Here is a 17667-nt window from a genome sequence, read left to right on the forward strand (position 1 = left end):
ATCATTATTATAGCGTTGATCCATGAAAATTAATTTCCGCCTCTGATTAACTCATAATAAACTTACCAATAAAAATTATCATTTTAATGCTAATAATATTCACAAAGCAGGGGGTTTTTTTTGAGAAAAAAAAAAGACTAGCTAAAATAGTTTAAATATTTTTGAAAGATAGGATTGATGTTAACAGAGTTACAAATGACAAATCAGTTACGCCACCTAACATATAACCTTGCCGATGGTGCGACATTACAGGAAATAATTGTCTTTACTCTTTACCGTTAGCTCGTTGATTGCGGAAAATGCTCTTCTGCCGGTAGAATTATCTACACTTCCTTTTTGTGTAAACATAGACTATTTTGCTATACTAGCTCCCAGACAACTGAGAAGAAGACTTCAAAATTTCCCAGAATTACTGATTGTGCCCCTCCTTGCTTCATGAATTTATGTCAAGGTGACATTAGCATGTAATATATGCCTTAGAGGGAGAAAAGAGTCTGCTCTCTAGAAATAGTTTTGACTTCACTTTGGGGTTTTAGTACATCTACTCTTCCCAGTAGTATCTCAAATTATCTAATAATCTTTGCAGAGCAATGTGCCTGATCAGGGAAGGTGAAGAGGCTGCTAAGAGTGAAAAAAACTACATCTCAAAAGAACTAGCTGCAGGACCTAATCAATATGTTCTAGCAGGAATGGGAGAGTGTGGGGGACTGGATCCTGAGGGTGAAGGATGAAAAAGGGCAGAATTTACAGTTGGATAAAGGAGAATTTCCCATTGTGGGAGCCCTCATCTATAATAGAGGATTTAACACATCATCAAGAACCCTAGAAGATGATGATAACACCAGGGTGGCTCTTGAAAACTTGAACAAAAAAAAAATGACCCATGTTAAGTAAAGTAGAAATGCCCGAATTGCTGTGACAGAGGAAGAAGCAAACCAAATCTCAGAACTAGGCAGGCTAAAGCTGCTATATTAGGTACAGCTGAAAAGCCCATCAGTTGACTATGATCTGCCAGAGGCCCAAAGGACACTCCATTTACCAAAGCAATAAGAAATGTGCTGGTGAGAAGAGCACCAACATTATTGGGATGTTCAGAGGTGGCTCTCCCTCGTAGGTTAGCCCTGATGCTAGGAAACGCCTTACAGATTGGGCACTCTGACAGTAACTGGAATATAGAATTCTAAAATAATAGCACTAAACCATCAAAACAAAGTGGGTGCACTTATTGTAAGATTGAAGTTGCAGCCAAGGAGACTTGACCTAGAGAGCTATGGAAATGGTTAACATAGCATGACATCCCTACAAGAAAGATAGATTATCAGATAAAATAGATATTACTCAATTAATAGAATCAGAAGACATCAAGAATGGATGATCAAGAGAGATGAGGGCAGATGTTGCAATAAAAAGTCATAATCTTTTGCTCTGTTTCTCGACCTAAGCCAGTTTTCAAAGACAGAATCCATTGATTGAAGGAGAGGGTAAGTCCCCAGGAGAAGAATCTTACAACAACACAGCAAGACTCTATGGTAACACTTTTCTGGTCTTTAACTAAAAGGACCTACATCCATTAACTTGGGTAGTTGTACACTGAGAAGAGAGAGAAATGTCCAAATATTCTAAAGACTAATGGACAAGTGTACAAGTTGACGTGTATACCCTGGGTATGAAGCAGCACCAGGTATCTAATGGTCCCCTATTAAAATAAAGATACAGGCCAGGCGTGGTGGCTCACACCTGTAATCCCAGCATTTTGGGAGGCCGAGGCGGGCAGATCACGAGGTCAGGAGATCAAGACCATCCTGGCCAACATGGTGAAACCCCGTCTCTACAAAAATACAAAAAAATTAGCCGGGCGTGGTGGCGCACGCCTGTAGTCCCAGTTACTCAGGAGGCTGAGGCAGGAGAATTGCTTGAACCTGGGGAGCAGAGGCTGTAGTGAGCCGAGATCATGCCACTGCACTCCAGCCTGGGCAACAGAACAAGACTCTGTCTCAAATAAATAAACAAACAAACAAACAAACATGAGGCCCAGTTAAACAAACAAACAAAAAGCAGGAGTCCAGCTGGGTACAGTGGCTCATGTCTGTAATCCCAGCACTTTGGGAGGCCGAGGTGGGCGGATCACCTGAGGCCGGGAGTTCACGACCAGACTGACCAACATGGAGAAAGACTGTCACTACTAAAAATACAAAATTAGCTGGGCGTGGTGATGCATGCCCGAAATCCCAGCTACTTGGGCCACTGAGGCAGGAGAATTGCTTGAACCCAGGAGGCAGAGGTTGCGGTGAGCTGAGATCGCGCCATTGCACTCCAGCCTGGGCAACAAGAGCAAAACTCTTTCTCCAAAAAAAAAAAAGCAGGAGTCCTAGACCAGGGCTGGTTTTCAGAGAGTCTACTGGTTCCACAAATCCATCAGTATTAATTTCGCTTGTCCTCAATTGTGTAAGTGGAGTAAACAGACTTGGAAACTGGCACAACCCCAAGACTGGTTTCTTGGTCTGTTGTGTAAGAGAAAGCCCAAGGGAAAGCTTCAAACCATCCTTCTAGCCATAACAAAATCAAAATCAAGTCACATTCTTAAGAAGTAATAGGCATTAAATTTATATTAATTTTGAAAGCTCTGATGATGGTATTGTGTTTATGTTTCCAAAATTATCTAAGTGCCACCCTTAAAGACTAAAGGAGGCAGGAGGCAGAGGTGGTGTACTCCAACATATCCCCATTTAATTCACCAGCCGAGATCCTACAAAACTGGACAAAGACTGGAGAATGGTGCCTGAATATCACAAATTCAACTTAGTATACTCTATTTGCAGCCACTGTGCCAAATTTGGAATATTTCAGCCTTAAGTACATGACATGTGGCCACTGATTTGGGAAATGAACTTTTTCCATCCCTCTCTGAAAGGCGAATTCAAAACTATCTGCAAGTGCTTTCAGGGTTAACAGTACATTATTACAGGCATCTACCAGGGCTTTCAACTCTTCTGAATGTTATCCAGATATAATGCAAAGGAACCGGAACTGTGTGAACATTCTGTAGAACATCATTTGGTCCACCATATCAGTGGCATCACATTAAAGCAGATGAGCAAGAAGTGGGAGGTACATCGGAGGTCCTGGTGAGAAGGAAGGTGGGAGATGAGCCCTATGAAGAGGCAGGGGTCCCACATGTCAATGAAGCTTCTAGGGGTCAGTAGTCCAAGGTATGCTAGAATATCCTTTCCAATCTGAAGAAAAAATTATTGCATTTCATAATTTAAACCACTAAGAATGAAGCACAGCACTTTATTTGGCCTTTCTGGGTTCTGGAGGCAGCATATTCCACATTTAGGAATGTGATCCATTTATTGGATGACATTAAATGCTGCCAGCTTAGAATGGGGCCCAGAGCATGAAACGTGCTGCAGCAGGTCCAGCCTGCAATGAAAGAATCCCTGTCACTCCATGTGATTAGAAATTTAGAGAAGGAGAAAGATGCCCTGTGATGTTTATAACAAGCACCAATAGGAAAATCAACACAGACTCTAGGATTCTGAAACAAGGTTGTGCTCTCTGCAAGAGGGAACTATATACTTTTCAAAAATATTTTCTGGCAGGTTATTGTGCTGTGGTGGAGAAATACCTGTCCATTAATCACCAGGTGTCATGAGCTGAGTTCTGTCAGATCACTACGTCATAAGGTTGAGTGAGCCCAGCCTTAATCCATTGTTACAGTAAGTGGGACCATCTGAGATCTGGAACAAGCAGTACCAGGGATGCACGAGTAGGTGGCTCAGATCACCCACATTATCCACTATTATTACAGTACCAGGTCTCTCATTCAACTCACCTCTGGAAAAATGGGAGTACTGAATGACGAGCTCAAAGAGGAAAATGCTGAGATTGGTTCATGCATGGATCAACTTGGTATATACATCCAGGCCAAAAGTAAACTACTGCTGCACTGAAGCCTACTCAGGAGTGGGCCCTAGAGACAAGAATAATAAGTCCTCCTCATAGGCATAACTTCAGGTGAAGAAACTGGTCATCCCATTTATGTGAAAAGATAGGTGGCTTGACATAAGAATATATAATGATGCACAGGCAGTGATAAATGGCATGGCTGGTTGGCCAGGGCCCTGGAGGGAAACAGGAGGTCTAGGGAAGAGGTATATGGAAGGACATATGAAAGTAAGTACAAAGAGTGAAAAATCCTGATATTGCACATTAATTCCTACCAGAGAGCATTCCCTTTGTAAGAACTAAAATCTTAGACACAACGCAGGTACCATACTGTGTCATCAGCCAGCCCATTGATGGATGGTGCAATGGGCTTATAAGTGCAGTACCCATGGTGGAGTGATGGATGCTATATGTGGGTCCAATAGCATGGGTGGCCAGTCACCAAAACTGAGCTGGCTCCTGCCACTGCTGAATTTCTAACCTGCCAGCAAAAGACACCAAAACTGAGAATCCAATATTGCATCATCCCTCAGAGAGAACAACCAGTTACTTTGAGGCAAACTGATTACACTGAACCGCCTCCACTTTAGAAGGGGCAGCAACTCATCTTGACTGGAATCAATGCATATTCAGGATATGGGCTTACCTCTCCCTTCTTCAGGGTCTCAGTCAGCACCACTATGCAAGGGCTTATGAAATGTGTGACCCACGAACATAGGATCCTGCACAACATTGTGTCAGACCAAGGAAATTATTTTATGGCATAGAGGTGCAGAAGCGGCTGTGTGACCATGAGATCCACTGGACCTATTACGGCCTACACCATCCAGAAGATGCAGGCCTGACAGAGAGATGGAATAATCTTTTGAAAATATAACACTGACTTCAGCTTTGAGAAAATATCCTATGAGCACCATCCACCAGACTCAATATGTTTACTCACTAAATCTATGATCATTTTATGGTGCTGTGTCTCCATGACAAAATACAGAAATACAGAAACCAGTGAGTGGCTATGCCTACTGCGGCCCACTTGGGGAGTTTGTGCTTCTGGTCCCCAGAGCTCCGGGATTTGAGGGTCTAAATCCCAGACGGATAATTTCTTCATCATGGGACATAACAGGAAGCTCCTAAACTTTAAGCTACCGCTGCACCCAGTTACTTTGGAATTTTTGTGTTAAGAGACTAGCAGGCACAGAAAGGAGCCAGCATCCTGACAGGAGTAATTGATCCTGATCGTTAGGCACAGATCTAGGTGTTACCTGACAACAGAAGCTGGAAGAATACATCTGGTAACCAGGAAATCCACTGGGACAGGCTTTGTAATGCTATGAACAATTTTAATAATAAATAGACAACTGCAGCAACCAAGACCAGGGAATCAGATTGCTGAGAGATGACGGCCTTAGTCCCCCTACCAGGTAGGTCACCTAAACCAGAAGCACTAGTTGAAAGTGAGACGAATCCAGGATAAGTGGTTGAGGAGAGAGATGACAAATATCAGTAGCAGAGGTAAGACCAGCTGCAACCATGGGGACTATAGTTTATCCCATATCCTTCCTCTTCTAAGTTTCCCAGGAAATACAACCAATCAGAACCCTGGAAGAGCTGCTCTAAAAATGTATGATACAAAACAAGGGATTCTGAGTAGCACCAGGAGTGGACAGTATTGAATACTGTGGCTTTCCACCCAGATAACTCTGCTTCAGGCCTGAGCCACTCATCTCATTCCCTCAGTTGAGAGGAGTCCTGGAAGCTGAAGGTCTTCAAATGAGTCACCCTCCCATCTTCAGGAATTGCCCTGAGCCTGAAAGAGTCACTTGAGCTGATACAGCTCGGATATCTGTCCCCTCTAGAATCTCCTGCTGAAATTTGATCCCCAGTGTTGGAAGTGGGAACTGTTAGGAGGTGTTTGGGTGATGGAGGCAGATCCCCTATGAGTGGCTTGGTGCTGCATTCACAGCAATGAGTGAATTCTCTCTCATTAGTTCCAGTGACATCTGATTGTTGGGTGACATTGGCACCCCTTTTCTTTCTCTCTTGCCATGTGATCTCTACACTTAGGGCTCCTCCTTCCCCCTGCACCATGAGCAGAAGTTTCCTGAAGCCCTCACAGATGCTGGTGCCATGCTTCTTGTACAGCCTACAGAACTGTGAGCCAAATAATCCTCTCTTCTTTATAAACTACCCAGCCTCAGGTATTGCTTTATAGCAATGCAATGAACGAAGACATCAGCCAAGGACAGCCCTCGCCCAGTTGTGGGTCAAGGCCAAGGTCAAGGCCGGGCAACTCTGAAGGGCTCTTCCAGTTCCCCGTGGAGTTGGCTAAGGCCTCTGTTGTGACTGCCCCATAGTTCAACGTCTCCCTCTACCCAGTCCTGGTGCTTTTACTTCCCCATCAGTGTCACTCCTGAGATCACTTAATAAACTTCATGCACATAAATCTCAACTCAGAGTCCGTATCTTGGGAACCGTGAGCTAAAATAATGGTTTGGATCTGAAAAGGTAATAATATGCCTATCTTTTTATTGGACAAGACCATGAAAAAGGAAACATTTTCCATGTAAAAGGAAAACTGTCCTCTCAACAATACCACTTGCCTACTAGATATCAAAATGGAATGCTGTGTTTAAACCAAAATTGCTTTTAACCAGCTGAAACTAATAAACAAGAATTATACCTGTTTACTAGACCTTCATCAAAATAAAAAACTTTCCTAACCAACTGTTAAACCAACTTGAAGGTACTTTTAGACTTACCTGACTTGTTTAATCAACTGTGGATGTACTTTTGGATTAATCCTGCCCTACAGGGAGTGAAAGCTCCAATTATTAACCAGCAGAACTTTGATTTTTGCTTCTCAGCTAACTATTCAGCTCATATTTCTCTGCCTGGATTATAAATAAACTAAGCACTGGCTTTGCTCATCACTGTGGTGGTCAATTTAAAGAATATATAAACATGCTTTTTCTTTAACAAGAGAGAATTTTATATCACTTCTTTTTCTTCCTTGAAATCATATTTCATTTCATTGTTTTTTTTAATTAAAGGAGATTTTTTTCTGACATCAATATTTCATATGTCTGTCTGACATTCCTAGGCTTTTACATCTGGGGCAAAGACTGAGAAGAATGATTTCCGTCATAAGCGGATTGAAGAAAGGCAATTTGGAAAGGGAGGTCAGCACAGGAATCACAAAAGTGTTCTCAGGCAGGTCAGATTCAGGTTTTAATAAAGAGACAAATGGTGAATGAGGATTTGGGAACTGCTTCCCTTACCCCTTTCCAAGCCTGCCTGCCCTAGGGAATCCCAGTGTGTCCCAGGAATGAGCACAGCTCAGCTTGTAAATATCAGCTTGGTGGCTTCAGAACTCCTCCTTTTCATTCTCCAGATACTCTTACTCATTTGCTGGTGACTCTCTGGACCTTTCTGTCCCTTTGCTTCTCACCTTCCACTTCTTCGTCTCTTCTTTCCTCTCCATATACATTTTGTTCATGTTCCTCCTCCAATTTTTATCTTAAATGTCATTATTTTCTTCATTTCCCCAATGCTTCTTTTTTTTATTTTTGTCCTTTTATGAATTTTCAGTCTCTTATCTGGCAAGAATAACGATATATATATATATATATATATACACTCACACACACACACACATATACATATATATGTACACACATAGATATATAGGTGCACACACAGATATATATACATATATACACATATATACATATGTAAATAACTTTTGCCTTTTTATGAATTTTCAGTCTCTTATCTGGCAAGAATAACTGTATATATATACACACACACACGTATGTACACACACAGATATATATATGTACACACATAGATACACATATATACACATATATACATATGTAAATAACTATAACACATTGATTATATATTTTATACAGAGATATTTATTATGTTATATTTATATATTTTTATAATTTCTCAGTTTTATATGCCTTATTAATTTAAAAGGCAGAGAAGCTGTATGTTTCTAATTTCTCTCTTAAAAAATACTAAATTTTTTATTATTTGTACATAGCCTATAATTGATTTGCTTTTCATGAAGAAACTAGCTCTCCTCAACTGGCATCCAAATATGAGGTACACATTTACCATACACTGCTTTACATATATGATCTCATCTATCTGACAGTAATCCTAAATAGGAGAAGAACACAAAGATTTCAAAAATGTTTGGATTTGCTTTTCTGATTGTTTGTTCATTTTGATAATATCTAGTTTATACTTCAATCAAATTCAGCAACAAAGAGAGAGCAAGAACATATGAAATATGCGATGAGATCAGTCCCTTAAAAAGACTGGAATCAAAACCGGAGATTTATCATGAGACACATGACTTGGGCCAGATTCTCCAAAAAGGAGGGTAAATATGTAAGAAGCAGAATCAGCCCTGCTGAGGAAGTGAGGAAGAAGGACGGAAGCCATTTGTCTCTGAGGACCATCTGATCAGGGGACAAAGAGGCCATTTGCTTGTGTACCTAGAACCTTTTGGGACTGGGACCTTGCGTACCTGGAACTTTTTGGACCATGTCCCCCATCACGATCAGGGGGCAAAGGGGTCATTTGCCTGGGTACCTGGGACCTGAACACCATGACAGGAAGTGTCCTCATTGCCACCCTGGCCTGAGGTTTGGGCCTCTGCTCCCCATGTAGGTCCTCTGGGTTCACAAGTACCAGCAGGCCCAGCAGCAGCAGCCAGAAGAAGGTAGACGGGTGGGCGGGAACTACTGAAGAAAGAACAAAGGGCCCCAGAGTGACCAGGGCACTGTATTTGCTGTGATGACCAGGATAGTGACCACACCTAAAGACCCAGGGAGCAACGACAGTAGTAAAATGGTTCTACAGATGAAAACTGGGGACTGCAGCAAGGACCCCTTAGCCCCCATCCTCTTTCCTTTTAAAAAAAATTCTTTGGGGGTATAATTTACTTTAAAAAACTATACACACTTCATGTATACAATTTGATGAGTTTGGAGATAAGTATTCACCCATGAATCACCACAATCCATGCCAAAAGCGTATCCATTACTCCAAAAATCTTTTCCTGCCCTGTTTATTTATTATTAGTTTTTGTTGTTTTTTTTTTTTTGGTGGTGAGAAGACTTAACAGTACAACCCTCTCAGGAAATTTTGAAGTATTCAACACAGTATTGTTAATTACAGGCACTGTGGTGTACAGTAGATCTCTAGGACTTACTCGGCTTGCATAACTGAAACTTTGTGCCCTTTGCCTAATAATTCCCCATTTCCCCCTCCCAGGACGAATCTATAGGATATTACGCTTAAGTGAAATAAGACAGACACAGAAGGACAAACACTACATGATACCACTAGTATGAGAAATCTAAAATAGTCAAAACTCATAGGAGCAGAGAGTAGAACGGTGGTTGTCCTTGTCCCCTTTCTTGATACTCAGCCAAGGGGAGAAGGGCCAGGCTTCCAGCAGTCATGTGGGCAGGGGCTTTGTGGAGCATCCTGAATTCCTTGCCCTTGTACTGCCCCCTCTCTATCTACTCATAATCCTCCTGAGGCTACTGGGAGAGGTTTCCTTTGCTATAGCTGCACAAACACACAGACAGGCAAATAACCAAACCTGCCCAACCAGTGCATGGATCCTCACCCTTAAACTTCCCTTCCTTGTCCTTAACCTTAACTCCCAGGGTACACATTTTCAGAATAGTAGAATACATTGCTTTAAGTTGATAAGGGGACACTCCTGAAAGGCCCAAGTCAGTATTTTCCATTATTTTTGTACTCCATAATCCCTTTCATTACCCATGTAATATCCCAACTGCACTCCCATGAACTAGTTTTAAACACTTTGGCATTTTTGTGTATAATTTACATATTGCACCCTAAGTTCATTCTCAAGTTAGTTTTTAACAATATTTACTACAAATAAAGAGTAGTTTTGACGTTTTCCCATTTAATAAATACTGCATGCTATTTAAACAATATATGAAAATACATAATATTTATGGACAAATAATTCATATTAATGTAGCATGTTTGGTTAGGGAACTGATATGGTTTGGCTGTGTCCCCACTCAAATCTCATCTTGAATTGTAACTCCCACAATTCCTACATGTCATGGGAGGAACCCGGTGGCAGGTGATTGAATTATGGGGGCAGGTCTTTCCTGCACTGTTCTTGTGATAATGAATGAGTGTCATGAGCTATGATGGTTTTAAAAACGGGAGTTTCTCTGTACAAGCTCTCTCTTTGCCTGCCACCATTCACGTAAGATGTGACTTGCTCCTCCTTGCCTTCCACCATGATTGTGAAGCCTCCCCAGCCACGTGGAACTGTAAGTCCAATAAATCTCTTTCTTTCGTAAATTGCCCAGTCTCGAGTATGTGTTCATCAGCAGCATGAGAACAGCCTAATACAGGAACTGAACGTATAAAAAATGTAGACAAAGTTTAACTATGTATTACAGGTTGAACATCCCTAATCTGAAAATCAAAAATCCAAAATGCTTCAAAATCCAAAACCTTTTGAGTGCCAACATGATGCCACGAGTAGAAAATTTCACACCTGACCTCATGTGATAGCTCATAGTAAAAACATTGTTTCATGCACAAGATTATTTAAAATATTGTATAAAATTACCTTCAGGCTTTGTGTTTAAGTGTAGCATGAAACATAAATGAATTTCATATTTAGACTTGGGTCCCATCCCCAAGATATCTTATGTATATGCAAATGTTCCAAAATCCGAAAAAAATCTAAATCCAAAAAACTTCTGGTTCCAGGAATTTCAGATAAGGGATATTCAATGTGTATACTGCATTTAAAACTGGTTTCAAGAATTGATGTTTGAAATTTTTAAATTTTGATTTTCAAAAAGTTAGCTTATTTTTATAACTTTTACATACGAATAAATAAAAGATAAGCTTTCAAGTTGTGATTTACAAACATATTTTCACAATTACCATAATGCTAGGTTTGGATGTTTGCTTCCCTCAAAAAATGAAGAGTCAAAATAGCCATAATCATTACTATATTTTTTGAATATAGATTTTTTTGAAGCACTATAGACAACTTGGTGTTTCATAAATTTTGATTGAATGAAGGCAATGTGTAGATCTAGTGAAGATCAGAGACATGTTTACAGCAAAAGTATGCATTCTGCCTCCAACCATTGATTGACTACAGGTTTGCATTAAACAATATGTGCTAGATCAATTCCATCTGCCTCTCAAGTTCTACTCTCCATCCTTCTCTACTCAATGACTCATTGTAAAGAGTTGGCTTTTACGGATTGCATCAAACAATCCCTTGTGCTCTGGTTTCTGTTGGGTTTGGCCACTAGAACATGAAGGTAGGTGGAACTGGGTATCTATTTCTCCAGGCTGTAGGTCACCACAGGGTGGCTGAGTCTTGTGACTGAAAGTTGCAGCTCCTGGGAAGGGGTCCTCTCCATCTCCTCACCTCTTCAGCCTTAGCTTGACCACAGCTCTCTAACATTAGTCACAGTGTTCTCCATTTTTTCTTGTGGTTCCACCACCACCCCCCATGCTTTTCACACATTTTAAATATTCTCCTCATTAAACTCTCATCAAATTACATAATTTGAACATGAGCATTTTGTCTCTTTTCTGCCTTGACCCTGACTCTTATGTAATCAAGGACTATGAATGACAACGAAAAACTGCAGAAGGGTTATAAACCTAGTAGCCTGAGGCATTCGGCTAACGTTAAAGGAACTGAGCAATTAAATCATGAGTTATCTCATCTGATCTCTGTTAAATGCCACACACACTCAGCCAAACACATATGTAAGGCAAGAGAAAATCAGTCCAAACATCATTTTATTGTTTATTTTAAAAGTAGAAATGGAAACCACAAACCCTCTTTAACCATAAACACTTCCTAAAAAATCTGTAAAGTTTGCAAGTCATCAGTTGGGAAAAAAAAAAAAAAGTTTTGCTAAGTGAAGCAATTATTTTTCACTCCACCCCAATGAGTAAATTATGGAATAATGTGTGTGTGTGTGTATGTGTCTGTATGGGGGATGGAGTAAGGTTTAAAAGTCTATGAATATGAATAAGAATGTACAACACTACTGATGAAAATTATGTATAGCACTAATGTTTGGAGTGAATTTTCATTACTTAATCTATAAATGGAAATAGAGCCATAGCTTTCTTGTCCAGGGTGGAAGCTGGAATCCAAGGAAGGGTAATTTATTATGTGGCAAGGAGACAATCCCACCCATCCCATAATTGTTTGAGTCTTGAAGAATTCATGGAGAAGCTGGATTATAAACACATGACTATAATAGTGCAATATTTTTGAAACATGATGTGACAAGCTGGATCACTGACTTCCCCACTGACCACGGACGTGCAGCGAGCTGTGCTCATGGCATGATGGCTGGCTGAGAACACTGGCAGGAAAGGAGACACAGTAACTCAGGGTAGAGGAAGCCCAGTTCTTCCTGTTCAGTTGACCATGCCAACAAGAGGCCAGAAGAGAGTGCAATATGGCACTAGGGAACACTTGTCTCAAAGTATAAAATGTTTATTGATTTTCTTTTAATAAAATCCCTCCCACTCCATTACGGCTTACGTTATTGAGGTGGTGCCAGCTACTGGGCTCCAGTGAAGATATTTTTCCAAAGTGAAGGGCCTATTCATCCAGATTCTTACTACTCTTTACATCTCTGACCCAAAAAATGGCTATGCCTGCCTGGCTGCAGCATACTGTTACCCTCACACGCATGCACACACACACACATGCACACTTATGGGAAAGTTACAGTCGATGATTCTTGAAGTAAAAGAAAATACATAAGCCCCAAGGCAACACCTTGGAAGAGGTTGATGGACCCAAGAGAGAAAGGTCATGTGAGAATAGAAGTGTGACCTCCTTTTCCCCAGGACATGTAAGATGGCCAATAAGAATCAGTACAAATCTTTCCACTTCCCCCTTCCACCTTGTTTACTTTGTTTTATTTCACCCTGCTTTCACCCTGTTTTGTTCATCCTCTTTACAGGATAAAAGAGAACCAACTGAGAGCCACCGGGCTGAACTGGAGGACAAAATACTGGTTACAATGGAGGCCTATGCCCTGGAGGCTAAGGTGTGTAGCCTTCCAGAGAAGACCTTCGTAACCAATGGTTACAGCATATTTTCTTCCCAGGCATTGGGCAAAATAGCAAAATTAATGCAATTTTTTCCAAGTCTCCCTCCCTCACCCTCCACAACCCTACCTCAGGCAGCCAATATTTCCTTGCATTGCTCTACTGTCAAGAATGCTGCACTGGGTAGCTCACACCAATGCTTGACCCAAAGGAGTCACATGAATAAACAAACAGAGGAATAATTAATTATTTAGGAATATATTTCCCCCAAACTATTTTGCTCTCCGCCAAATCAAAACTTCCCTTTACTAATGACCATCAGCTTACTATTAATGTCATTTAAATTGGTGGTGAATCACACTATACCTACTTATAGTGATATTCACCACCAGTTTAACCCTCCCAGAGGACCCTGTCATCCTTAAAGTAGATCTTTGTACATTGGAAAAAGCTGTAACCCAAATCTGTTGGGGTCAATGACACATGGAATCTATGGCATTTAATAGTATACAATCATAACACCCCCACCCCTTGCTCCAGCTCACTTTTCCAAGTGGCACTGCATCCTGAGGGGCCTATAACCAGTCATGATGACAGACAAGGTAGATATAAATAACCACAAATAAAAAGGACATCTCTTCCATGAACTGGATAATGTCCCAAGGGAGAAACACATTTCTAGCTTCTGACCATGTTGTCCTAAACAGTTCCGCCCAAACACACTTTTATATTAGCGAGCGTAGTGTTGCTCAAACCCATTGATTTGCTGCTACTGGCCAAAGTATGATGAGCCAGTTGTCTTCATGAAGGTATTTTCACAAAATAGTTATATTTTCAAAAATCATCAATGAAATTCACTGTAAGAATGCATCCATGTATCTTAAAATGTACTAATTCTTTTTATTAACACCATTGCCTCATGCAGTGAGTTCTAGAACAACTACAATGCCTCTTAAGGAGACCTGGACAAGTAAGGTCTTTCAGAAAGGAACTGATGTAGTGAACACTGGATTTGGGGACAGGACTCATCTACCTCAGTTACTTGCAGAGGCCTGCAGAGCCTCCTGCGAGGTCATGAGGTGGCTGGGCTCTTACCTTACCACACTGCTTACATTTCCCCTCCTGCCGACGCCTGTGCACCCAGTGATGACGTACAAAATTCTGTGGGAAAACAAAATTAAATGAATATTTTTTAAAATTTATTTTTATAGACAGGGTCTTGCTCTGTCACCCACACTGGAGTGCAATGGTATAATCATAGTTCACTGCAGCCTCGAACTCCTCTGCTCAAGCAATCCTCTCATCTCAGCCTCCTGAATAGTGGGAACTACAGGCATGAGCTACTGCACTTGATTGAATATGTTTTAATTTGCAAACCTCAAGATTCATTTTTTAATGTGGTAATACTATTGATTTATATAAACCATGATCTAAGCCCAGATGAGCCCAGAAACAAATATTTATGGGTATGACTTGTTTGACAATAAACATGAATCTACGTGGACAAATTAAGTTACTTCTCCAGCCCCAAAGATCTTTCATATCTGTAGATTCCACTTCTCATGCCCTCCCTCCATGTCTTCCTAGTGGCAAGTGGCCACACGAGATTGCTGTTACTCTACTGTCTTACTAGTCAAACACTGCAGATTTGTGAACATATTAGAGGACCTTGAGCTGGGAGATAACTGAGGCAGGTAAAAGAAATATCCAAACAAAAGTGGAAAGGTGAAGGCGAGAAGCTGAGACAACAATATCCAGTTCAATTTAACAAATAGGTATGTAGTGCTTTATCTGTGGCAGGCAGACACTATACCAAACATTCTAGCTAGAGATAATGTAGATCAAACTCTCAGAAAGAGATCTCCTAATACAAGACGTAGACGTGAGAATTATTCACTAGATAGAGTGAAGAAAGAGAAAAGCTGAAGGCAAGAGATGTCAAGGACAAGAGATATAAGCATATCGATGATGTTTTTGCAACGGTATTGTGTTTAAACCATCCTTGGGCACCTTGAGCTATTACAGATTAGCTTTCAAGGTCTATCTTTGTCTCAGACTGTAGGAAACACAGAAAGTCCTCTTCCTCCCAAGTAGACAAGCACTCCTGGGGCAGAGTCAAGCAGCGCCATTCACCACTGGTTCTCAGGATACATTACAAGAAAGTCATCCTCAGGACTAGGAATGCAGGCAAGCCCTAATAACTTACAAACAATTCATCCCTCTGACACCAATACCCCTAAAGTACTCATTGTTTTCTTTTGCCCTTTTCTGGGGAAACACACTTTATCTAATTCTAACATGTCTATTGTAGGGTCTAGCCATAGCCCTTATTTTCCCTTTAAAAACCACTTTAATATATATTCAATTATTCAAATTTTTCCTACATGCAAGGCACTGTTCTATTAGTAAGTACAGATGGACAGAAAATAGATCAGTGTAGAGGGAAAAAAAGTTTTATATCAAGGCATGAAATTCAGAGTGACGAGAAACCACTAATAAGCATTAGCATTATCAATACTGAAATGCCACCTCTGTTTCTCTTAATAATGTCAAATCCACTTAAACTAAAACTAAACAAAGACCCTGGAGGAATAATGGCCTTTTAACTATAATCAGATATAAATAAGTACAATGGTCCCACAATTTAGTTTAATGTTTGTCTCACTTTTCCTACTACCACAGTTTAATAAAACAAAGACACAAGCTTAGATTGTTCTAAGAAAGAAGCTAATTATAATAGCTAACACTTGTTGAGTACTGTGAGCCATGCACTTTAAAAAATATTTTATAAGTAATAATTCTTCTAATCTTCATGAGAATTTTCATGAGTAGAGACGCCACTTAGTTGGAATATATCAGTAAAATCCTATGAGTTGTTGAAATATTGAAATATGTTGATTGGGAAATTGCAGTTTAGTGCCCCTACCATCTCTCGGACTCCTCCCTTGCATCCCCTCAACATTAGAGACCACTTCTACCTCCTCATTATTAAGTAATTATAATGTTAATTTCTGACATAATAGGTCTCCAGGATCCTATTCCAACGATCTCTCTCTTCTGAAAACAAATCATGTTGTCTGAGCAATGTTACTGGTTCCCCCAAAGAATCTCAGAATGCTGGGCTAGGCCCAGCTGGTGGTGCTTGTCTGTACAATCTTAAATATCCACATGGATGGACAATTCTGGGTCCTGTGGCTGGCTGTGGCTTTCAAGAAAGTGATGGCAATTCCAGAATCACCTGCCCAGTTATCAGTATCTATCCCATTAGTTCAGTACAAAAATTCTACTGAGGATGAAGGCACTGGACCCTCTACCTCTTTACTTTGCAGCTGAGGCTACTGCTGACACCTTTAGCATCTGCCTACTCAACGGATAAGATGAGAACCTTAGTCCACCGCCTGCTTAGGAATAAGGGTTAGGGAGAACCGGAGCCAGCTGCCAACTGCAGCATATCCCAATTCACACTACAGTAGGGCACATTATCAGAGGGTTTGACTTGAATGGTCAACATCATTCTCATTTTACAGATAAGGAAACTAATGCATAGAAGTGGTTACTCAAAATGTAAAGGTCAAAGTGAGGGTCCAAACCCAGACAGGCTGGCAGCAGAATCTGTGCTCTTACCATTGTGTCACTGTGCCTTTCCTCTGTTCCGCAAGACAGGGCTCACGCTACTTCAACATGACACACCAACAAATGATTTCAATGACATTCAGTAGTAGAAATATTGAATATATAAAAATGTCAGACAGTATCATACAGAATAGAAAAATGTAATATAATTGCTGTTAGTGTAGCAGAAGCTGAGGGAAAAGGAACAATATCATTGATGTTCAGAAAAAATCTGTAGTTATTGAGATTATAAATCACCTAATGACTATCAATTTAAGAAGAAACATGTTGGAAACATTTGATGCAATTACCTGTGTGAAATCATGGCTGACTCATGGGATCATTTAGCAAGTGACAGCTCTACTCAAAAGAGTCAACCAACACTTTCCATAAATCAACAATTATTTAGAAATCTTAACACTGACTTCATCATTTGCACTGCAACACACAGTTATCCCTTCTTCCCAGGAGATATGTTCTAAGATTCCCAGTGGATGACTGAAACTAGGGATAGTACCAAACTTTACATATACGATTCTTCAATCTCATAACTGAGAAAACTACTAAGTGATGAATGGGCAGGTAGTGGATATGCTGGACAGAGAGGTGATTCATATCCCAGGACAGAGCAGGATGGCACAAGATTTCGTCGTGCTACTCAGAACAGCATGCAATTTAAAACTTATGAATTGTTTATTTCTGGGATTTTCCATTTAGTATTTTTGGACTGTGGTTGACCTTGGGCAATTGAAACTTTGGAAAGCAAAATCATGGATAAGAGGGGACTACTGTATATAATTTGGTAAGCAGATGTAGAATATCATATAGTTTAGTCAGGGAATAAAAAAGAACATTTAAAAATTATTATTTAAATATTACTCTCTATGGCTCTACCATTTGTTAAATATTTTTAATATCATCCTTCCTAGAAAATAAGCTGAAAACTAAGGCATGGATTGATAAACTAATTTATACAAAATCACT

The 17667-nt window shown here is 40.3% G+C and overlaps 1 protein-coding gene across 1 annotated transcript in view; it reads right to left on the reverse strand.

Moving 5' to 3' along the window:
* DGKI (diacylglycerol kinase iota) overlaps positions 1-17667 on the reverse strand; it is a 456754-nt gene that overhangs the window by 242913 nt on the left and 196174 nt on the right. The window contains 1 exon segment of the mRNA XM_063725794.1: positions 14167-14232. Within this exon segment, the coding sequence (XP_063581864.1) occupies positions 14167-14232 (66 nt within the window).

This window comes from Pongo abelii, chromosome 6, assembly GCF_028885655.2.
Source record: "Pongo abelii isolate AG06213 chromosome 6, NHGRI_mPonAbe1-v2.0_pri, whole genome shotgun sequence".
In the NCBI taxonomy this organism is placed as follows: Eukaryota; Metazoa; Chordata; class Mammalia; order Primates; family Hominidae; genus Pongo; species Pongo abelii.